Below are 10,355 nucleotides of genomic sequence, written 5' to 3'. Positions count from 1 at the left end.
ACAATCGAGGCTACCCACTTTGTGTATCCTTCTTTACCTTTGACACATTTGTTTGCATTTTTTGGGCTAATATATATGACTAGTTGAAGATATTTCCTTATGTAACCACCAAGTAAATCATGTGAATCCACCCATTCTGACAAATCTCAGTGCATTCCTTCCAAAACAGTTTGCAACACATAGCCATGAGGTACTGATAGACTTTGTTTAATGTTTTTTTCTTGTATATCCTCTCTGGATTTTAGAGAAATTTAGCTGGTTCTTGCCACCATGATCTGATCACATCCTTTGTATTCAAATGATACCAAACTACATAATACTTAGAATTCAGATATTCTTCAAGCTTTGACAGCTTTTTGTATGAATGGAGATCATGTGAATGATATGTCGTGAGCTCTTTCCCACTCACACTACTGAGAATCATGTTCTTGGAGTCTAGACCTGACAATATCCATCCCATTGCTTCTGCACACAATAACACCAGATATTTGCAAGCAACCTTGTCGAACCTAGATCTTTTGATATTAATGTAAATCTATATGTCTTCTAAATCCTTTGGGAACTCTTTCTTATTGAAAGAATATTTATGACCTACCATGTTATAGTAGCAAACATATCCATGAAACACTTTCTATTTGCCATGATAGGTGTTCTTGATTTATAAATTTCCATAACACCTTCAACACTGCTTTCAATGGCCTCCTTAGCTGGTGCTTGTCTTATGACCAGAGGCATCATGTCAGTGGAGGATGAGAGGCTAATAAGCTCTTAAGTGGCAGCACTTGGAAGTGGAGATGCACTCATGAAAACACAAAGTCAATTCCACAAAAAATCACCTATTTTATTAAGCTGTCAGATGCAAAGACAATCATTGTGAGGGAAAATTGCGCAAGCTTAGAACACAGGAGGGTAAACTTGAGGCAAGGTGTCCTGACTAGTCATTGGAAGTGCACATTGCACAATGGAAAGGAGAAGAGACTACACATGATGGGTCATCAAGAAGCAATGTTGAAGATCTGTGTCTTAGGACTACGAAAGGCACAATTGTTGAGAGACAGGGTTTGCTACTACACAGTTTGAATCAACAGTGGAGAAGGGGATGCATACTGCTAGCTCGAAGTGTATAATACATAATTGAGGCCAAGTTATGCACAATTCAAAGTCATAGTGGGTAAGTATGACACTGTTTCTAACTAGAATTATGCAATTCGCAATTGAAGAGAGGAAATTCTCGTGAGGTGCAATTGTCACATCAATAGAGACCCAGACTTGAGATCTGCTTCCTGGAAGAGAGTAATACATAGATGAAGAGATGGGGATGAAAATCAACTCGAAATTCAACTAAGTACTGAACAACAACGAGCAAGGAGAACAATGATAAGGAGAAGACTAAAATGTATTCAAATATTCACCCACAATGATTATTGCAATGCTAAAGGATTTGGAATATGAAACGACACTAGAAACAAAGCATGCAAGAGAGAAATGACACATGTAAAAGCTAAACATGGAAAAAGTGAAACTTGTAATGTAAAAAGCAGGCAAAAATGACACTTCATAAAGCAAAAAGCAACAAAAGCGATAGTAAAAGAGAATAAAAGAAACAATTGTGAAACTTACGTGGAATAATGACACAATTTCAACTCAAAGATCCTTGTGCTCAATAAATGCACAAAACTCCAAAGAGTGAGAATGAGTTTTGGGCTAGTTTCTTATATAGGTGAGCACTCATAGAACTAGGGTTAGGGTTTACCCACACATGTCAAAAATCTAGGATCTAGGGTTATTTAACTGCCACTTATGATAACGCATTGACTATCCATAGGGAGTGCACATTATGTATCATCAAGAAGTGTGCAGTTGAATGCCTCCAGCAAATGCACAATTGACTATCACAAGGGAGTGCACAGTTAATTGTCACAAGGGACTGTGCAAGTGTTTGTCACAAGGAGTTACACAATTGACTACCACAAGAGACTGTGCAGTCATTGCCATCAAGACATGCACTAGCATGTCTTCACAAAGTGCGCATTGTCTATCATCAGGGAATGCACAGTTATTGGTGACAAGGAGTGACTGTCATCATAAAGTGCACAATTACTGCATGAGAGGAGTGCGCAATTGAGGGTATCACAAGCTAAGCATGTAAGAGTAAGTAGTTGCAACACTTGAGATTCCTAGAAGAAGACTTGAATGCTTAGAGAAGTAAGCTCAAGGATGACTCTAACAACTCAAAAACAACAATTCACATAACCAAAAGGAGGCTCCAAAATTTGAATATAGGAAAAAATTTGGAGGGGGTTGTAGTAGCTACAACACTTTGTTTTTCACATAGTTTAAGGGCATTATTCTTTACATTATACATTTTTTTGACCTGGTCCACAGGAATTTGAACCTTGAATCTTATTGTTTACATAACACTTTATATCATGACTATCACTAATTGAGTTGCACCTTGTCATCTTTACATTATACATTTTTCTTTAAAAAATCAAAATATTTTCCATCTAATATGCATTCTTTTAATCTAACTCAAAATATCTTACTAAACTAAATCAAGAGAAAGAAAAATTACCTTGAGATAGAAAAATTGAATACGAAGCTTTTAAATTAAAATAGCTAAAACGTACCTATGGAATTTGCCTACTCCATATGTATTGGGTGACTTGGTACAATTATCATTCCAATTATAACATTTTCTTTTAAATATCCTTAAGATATTTTGACTACAAGTACACCGTTCACATGAATGTGAAATGTGGCATTCATTGGGTTTCATGAAGGTATCGATTAAAGGTTGTTGGGTTTCTTGATTTTGAGGCATCTATATTATGTGCAAGTCAGCTCAAAAATCATACAAGCATGTTGAATGATATGCTTAATAATAAATTCAACATGCTTAATAATAATTTGTTATTGACGGTTTTTTTAATATATAAAATTTATTATTATTTATAAATATTTTATTTTCAATGAAGATATTTTTTATAGTAAAAAAATTTAAATAATTTAGTTGTCAAACTAATAGTGGGATAATCTTAAATGGTTATTATTTTTAAATGCAAATTGATTCATCACAGTTATTCAAAGAAAACTTTACCATATATCCAAATACTTTTAAATCTTAAATTATTAATCTATTTTTTTCATCTAAAAAATAAACTCTTAACAAAACAAACCCATAAAACTTCTTAATTAATATATATTTATTTGTAAAAAGCCATATTAAAAAAATATTAACTTCTTTGATTAAAAAAGTCATTATAACATAATAGTAAAAGTAACTTGAAAAACTTGTTTACCCTCCGACCAAGTTAACGATCTTCAAATTGATGAACACGTGTTTTTTTTCTTATTTATGTATACTCATCTTTTATTTTAATAATACAGTTCTTTATCGCATTTAAAAGATGGCAACTATTTATAAAAATATTTTTCTCAGATTTTTACGAGATAAAAAATATTCCCCCCGTAAAAATTACTAAACTGAAATTAATTTAATAAATATAAAATAAAAATGAAATTATTTTAGTAAAATAAATTAATTTAATAAAACATAAAATTAAATTTAAATTTAACTTTATTTCAGATTTATAAAATGTAAATATTATATTTTTTCATTTAAAAAAAATGTATTTTGAAAAATTTGATCTTTCTCAAAATTTGGTAAATTTAGAATTAAGATGAATTTAAAGTGATTTTATTATTAATTATAATTATAAATACTATTTTTAGTCTTATGTGTTTATTTTATATTTAATTTTTTGTAATTTGACCAAATCAAAATATTTTATTGATAATTATAATTATAATTTATTTTTATTTTATTTTATTGTATGTTGACCAAGTCAAAACATTTACTAAACATTAGAACATCTCCTTATCCTTGTTTTCTTTTAAATTTATTTTAAAAAATGTTAAAAACTAGATTAAAATAAAATATCTATAAAATATTTTGATTTTGAAATGAGTTATGGTTTTTAGGCATGTAATATTAATAAGCCATGGTATTGGTCCATGGTATTATAACAAAACTTATTTATAATTTAATAATATCCATAATAAAATGAAGTAAATATACATAATTAAAAATTTTGTTATACTGTAAGTTTATTGTGAATATTAAATTTTTATGTGTTTATTAATTAAATTTAAATATAATTACAGAGTCATTATTTCAAATTTTTTTTTTTTTTAAATTTCATTTAAAAAATATTATAAATTAAATTAAAATAAAATATTTTTAAAATTTTCATATACAATTTTTTCTTATATATTTAAACATTCCCCTACTAAATTGTATATGCCATGTTAAACTAATAAAAATAAAAATAAAATAAATTTAACTCAAACTCCTAACAATGTCATTGCCTTATTTTTTTTGAACATTACTCACTTAGTTTTTGTTTAAAAAATAATATAATAAAAAGTAAAAATAAAATAAATTTAACTTAAACTCATAACAATGTCACTGCCTTAAATTTTTTTGAACATTACTATCACTTAGTGTTTGTTTAAAAAATAATATTACAAAATGTCTTAATAAAATAGCATAATAATTAAATTTATATATATGAAAAGTAAATGTTAAACAGTGTTGTTTTTTTCGAAAAAACAAGCTTTGAAAGAGAATCAATAAAACAGTGTAAATTAATTGCCCGTAACCGAAAACTAAACTCTTCGGACAATAAATTTTCCGTGATCCCTTCATTTCTCGCATGACTGAAACGTACCATCCTTAACGGAGCCTTTCAGAAGATTCCGGGAGGCTATTGATTTTATTTGAATTTTAAAATTTAAAATTTGGATGGCTTAAATTACCACATTTTAATTATGGATTTAATATAAGTTGAGAAGAATTAATTTTTTTTATTGTAGATTTTTTTGAGTATAAAATATAATGTATTAATTTTCTTTATTTTACTTTTAATTATTTTACAATATATTTATTTTCTTTTATTATAGAGAATGCTATTTTTTATTTTTTATTTATGTATTTATTTTTAAAAGAAGACAAATAGACTCATACATCTCTTCATATTAAACTATAGAGTTTCTCTACTCAATTAACTTGAATTTTAAAATTAATTGAAATATTGTATTACATGTAAAAGAAAAAAAAATGTTAAAAAAAAATATTTTTATTATACAAGATTCCAATCAAATCATTGAATAACTAAATTATTGAAGCGCTAAGGTCATTGGGTAGTTTGTTGTACAGTTCTATGATTCATTATGGAAAGGCCACATTTTAATGCCTAAGAGTTTGATAGCATGTGTTCTCATTTTAATTATAAGGTGATAGCATGTGTTCTTATTTTAATTATAAGGTGAAGATTAGGTGGAGTAACTAAATTTTTGGTTTTCAAATTGTGTCAGAAAATCTGAACAATTAGAAAAAAAAATACAGACAAATTGCTTGTTTTTATCGGTGGTAATCATTAGAACAATGGATGGTACCAACTTCAGTAACCATCCCAACAATGGATGGTACCATATGCAATTATCTATGGTTATAAATTTTGATCCAAATCCCATGATCAGTTTTAGCAAACTATATTCCATTTAACAACCATCGAATAATCTTGAAGTGATACTATTTCAATGGCTGTAAAGTTTGATTAAGTCCCTTATTATTATTAAACGCTATGAACCTTAATTGTGATTATTATTTTAAGTATACAACTGTAACCAATAGCCAATTTTCTATTCCTTTGCTCGAGTTGAATACATGAATATTATTAGCTTGACAGATGTAACACCAGCGTTGATGATGAGGTTCAGAGGCCTACACTAGCGTTCATCATCTACTTGCTGATTAAGTTTTCCAGGTATGTCTCAACTGGGCTATGGGGTAATGTGAGCTGGGGGCTATTTTGACTGATTTTTCTATTATTGGCCTTTCTGGTCTCTGGCGGTCTTCTCTCGTTTGGTTTTCTTCAATATCTTAGGGGACATGGTATTATGATGATATCCTTCTCATATTTCGTCTGAACTGTTCTCTAGGTTTTTGGTAGTTCATATTGGGTTCCATTTGGGTAATGAGTAGCATGTTTTTTCTTTGGTTTTTCTAAGCGAAACTATGTCATATTCTGGTGTTATTTATTCTCACCTCTTATATTCTCTACTGTATCTGCTCTACCCACACCCATCCTCTGTCTAAGCATATAAATGTCTTCCGGGTCTGAATCATATAAGGAAGCTTGTTTTCTCATTTCTTTCGGGGAGAACTCTTGTCTGAATACAAACAATCTTCCCTAGCTCAGTGGACCAACTCTTTTATTTTATCTAGACCCTGCAAATATTTTGGATTTCGTATTTGCAATTTCTGGTTGAATTGCATGGGATGCTACTGTTGATGTTGTTGTGAAGGTTTTTAATCTCTCTTCTCCTACATGTTTCATGGAAGTTTTCCACTCTGTTTACTTTTTGGTTCACTAGTTTTGGCTGGCCTTCAACTCTGGATCTAGATTGTTTCCTCGGTGCCAGATTCTTGTACTCTTGGCTGACATTATTTTTTCCAGGGTGGTGGGTGGCATAATCTCCTCGCATTGATTTTATATCACTTACCATTTATTTCCATATGTCTTCTAGACAATTTCCCATGTGAACTGGGGTCCTCATACTCTGCTCCTCATCTACCTCTTTACTACTATTTTCTGTCCACCACCTTTTTTCCGGTTTTGGACGTTTAACTGGCGGCGGTCCTTTCTTTGGCTAGATGTGGGCATTATTCCCCGCACGCTTCTATTCCTCATAATCTGAGATTGTCTTGATCCCTAGATTTGGGTGGGTACATCTGGTACATGCTTCCTTATTGCTCTTATCTACCCACTGTGTTTTCCATTTATTCTGTCAAGGTACCCCACGCGTGATTATTATTTGTGGAACTACTTCCCTTTTTGGGGGTTATGAACGCCCTTGACTTTGACACGTCAGCCCATGAGGTTTTCATCTGGGCTACTATGGACGTTGAGTCACACATGCTACAATTATTAGGGGCAGACCACCGAGGTGGCACTCAGTCCCTCGATGCTTGGCACATTATCCTAGGGGAGGCACAAGTGCCAGATGGTAGCCATGCTTCCCTTAATCTGCAGGGTGGTGAACATGTAGGTTATGAACATCAATCCAGGTAATGACGTCACTCTATCAAGACCACCACCCCGCCATTTGCCCTGGTTTTCGACAATGAGGTTTTGATTGATCGTATCTCCAGCCTGCAGAAGTGTGCTCTCATTGGCTGGTGGCATTTTACGGAACTTAGTGATTCTGAGATGAGAATTTGGGTGGACAAAAAATGGAAATATTTACTAGGATATATGCTGACTGTCATGAGGCTGCTTCGAGGTTGGTATAGCTTCCACTTTCTCAGCTAGGAGGACTTGGTTAAAATCAAAGCTATTCCATGGATAAATGGCCGGAGCTTCTTAGCACTACACACCTGGTATATTGGGTTCAACCCACTCAACAACACGCCACAAAACAAGCTTATTTGGGTGAAATTGCATGGGTTGCCAATTGAACTTTGGACAAAGCAGGTTCTTATGGATATACGCAATTCCATTGGCAAGTTTGTTTATGTTGATCCATGCTGTTTGGGAGCACCAGACAATCGGGTCGCTTGGATTTTGATTGAGAAGGAGTACTGGGGTGGCTTTCCAAATCACATTGAATTGCACTGGGGGGAGACTCATTTATCTCAGCGTTTGGATTTCGGGGGTGTTCCTTTTAGATGTTCAAATTGTCATCATATTGGGCATCTCTTGGCTCATTGCCCTCATTGACTGGGAGGTTGATTCCATGGATGGAACTGTATTGGCGCAACGTCGAAATCTCAATATGGCGGGAAACTACACGAGACGAACCAACATGCAATGGATGCGCGACATAATTTAGGTATTTTGCATGGCTCATATCCTTCTCGTCCCCCTGTCATAAATCCATCAAAATATGGCTCCTCGCCCATCACTGTACCATCATCCCCTTTGTCCTCTAAGAAGTCAGACTACCATGTTTCAACTTGTCCTGACCAGAATATCTCAAAAATCCCCCTCGGGAACCTCACATCCTCGTCATGACATCTTGACACCAATTCATCACATGATGCTCCCTCCACATCTCATATCACCTATGTACCTGATCTGTCACCTCCTTGTTTCACTAATTGGGCTAAGGGGTCTAGGAATAGCCTAACTCTGCCAAATTCGCCACTTGCATCCCCCACAAACTCTATTGGCAATGACCTGGATTTCCTTTTTCAAAGGAAGACATTGGATCTATGCACACTCACTATCTACAAGCCATCTGGATCCTCATGCCCCCACATTAGCCCTACCTCAGCTAGTAATATTATTTTCTGACGTAAACAAAACTGTGGTAGTCGTCATTTTAGGGTATACCCAGAACTATCCCTCTCATTTCTCCTATTGATCGCTTTCTGGTTAATGTACCCATTGCTAATATCCCTTCCACACGAGTCCTTGGAGCACAGATGCCCGAACAGGATTTAACATGACTTTTATCATCTCTCTCAACATTAGGGGTTTGGGGGCTGCCCTGAAATTTCTGGCTGTCAAGCGACTCTTCCTCTCTATTCATCCTTATATAATTCTCCTTCAGGAAACCATGCATTTTATACCACATGTTATTCAATATTTCCGAAAATGTTCCCGGACTGGCATATTGCTGCCACGGCTGCTGCTGGTCTATTTGGTGGTCTTGTGGCCTTATGGGACCCTTGGTGGGTTAAGGTCAAGGCCTTCAAATGTTTTGTTGGTATTCTGCTTGAAGGTAATATCCGTGGACTGGGTGGTCATGTCCACATTCTAAATATGTATGCCCCCTATAGGGATAGGGTTGTATTTTGGGACAGGCTGTTTTCATGTGGGATTACGGAGTTGGTTTCCCTCATCATTGCAGGGGACTTAAACTATACTATTGGACTAGATGAAGTATGGGTCCAGTCCAAGAAAATTGACTCACTGGCAGGGAAGATACGTGATGCAATTCTGGATCACAATTTTGTTGATATATGTCCAATACAAATGACTCCTACATGGGACAATGGTAGAGCTAGGTTGGCATATGTCGCAAAGAGGCTGGATCATTTCTTAATGCATGAGCAGTTGGTGGAGCGTCTAGGTGATGTTCATGCTGGGGTTATTAGTAACTTTCTATCAGATCATCGACCCATTACTTTGCAATGGAGACAGGTGGATTTTAGGCATGGGATGCCTTTTAAATTCAATCGGACCTAGTTGGAGGACCCAGATTTCTACACATTGGTCCATTTTACATGGAACCATGACTGTGTCGGAGGACCATCCCCTATGGTTCACATTTTCGATAAGATGGATATCCTTTGTGGGGAAGTTAAAATATGGCAGAAGCAGAAGACTAAGAGTTTACATAAGGAACTAAATGACATTCAAAGCGACCTGGATGCCCTTCGCCCCCAGATGACTACAAATTGTTTACTTGAAACAACTCAACAACGCATTCTGGCAATAGAGCTCAAGAAGAAACAAATTCTATCTATTGAAGAAGCTACATGGCGCTTGAAGAGCAGGGCTCTATGGATAAATGAAGGGGACCGAAACATGAAATTTTTTCATCGGTATGCAAATTACAGGCACAAAATAAATTCTATATGGGAAATAAAGGATTCTGAAGGACTTTGTTTACATTCGCAGGAGGATATTAGTAAAGTTGTTGTTTCCCATTTCCAGATGGCATATGGCCGAAATGAGAGGATTGAAGTGGAGGATATTATATGGGGGATTGATCTATATCCCATAATGTATGATGATGAATCAAATGCTTCACTGTATAAGGAGGTGACTGAAGATGAGCTTCATGAGGTTCTTAAATCCTTCAAAGGAGATAAAAGCTCAAGGCCAGATGAGTGGATGGTAGAACTTTTTACACACTTATTTGATCTTTTTAAGCATTATTTGTTGGATATGGTGGAGGAGTCGAGGATTAAGGGAGCCATTCACCGGCATATAAACTCCACATATATTGCTCTTATCCCAAAGCATTGTCCATCTTTTAGTTTCTCGGATTATAGGCCTATATCACTTTGTAACTTCATCTACAAAGTCATATAAAAACTATTGTTGGCCATATGTGGAGTACATTATCTCGCTATATAACACTTGAATAGTATGGCTTCCTTCAGGATAGAAAAATTCATGATGCAGTCGCTATTTCTCAAGAATGCATGCATTCAATTCATATAAAACATCTAAATGTTGCCATTATGCAGGTGGATCTACAAAAAGCATATGATTGTCTGGACTGGGGATATCTCAGACTGGTTCTTCATAAGATTGGTTTACAACCCATATGTA

The 10,355-nt window shown here is 34.5% G+C and overlaps 1 protein-coding gene across 1 annotated transcript; it reads left to right on the top strand.

The window, feature by feature from the left end:
* The first annotated feature begins 9,353 nt into the window (after positions 1-9,353).
* Positions 9,354-10,112, top strand: LOC149176896 (uncharacterized). Its single transcript, XM_089421605.1, has one exon. It carries the CDS (start codon positions 9,354-9,356, stop codon positions 10,110-10,112), a length of 759 nt encoding a protein of 252 aa, XP_089277731.1.
* The last annotated feature ends 243 nt before the right edge of the window (positions 10,113-10,355 follow it).

This window comes from Pinus tabuliformis, chromosome 4_1 (assembly GCF_031772625.1).
Source record: "Pinus tabuliformis cultivar Carrire ecotype Pingquan chromosome 4_1, CPIR1, whole genome shotgun sequence".
NCBI classification, from domain to species: Eukaryota; Viridiplantae; Streptophyta; class Pinopsida; order Pinales; family Pinaceae; genus Pinus; species Pinus tabuliformis.
This window is presented reverse-complemented; position numbering and strand designations above follow the sequence as displayed.

Coding starts and splice junctions, on each gene's coding strand:
- LOC149176896 (XM_089421605.1), top strand. CDS start 9,354: ATGGATATCCTTTGTGGGGAAGTTAAAATATGGCAGAAGCAGAAGACT.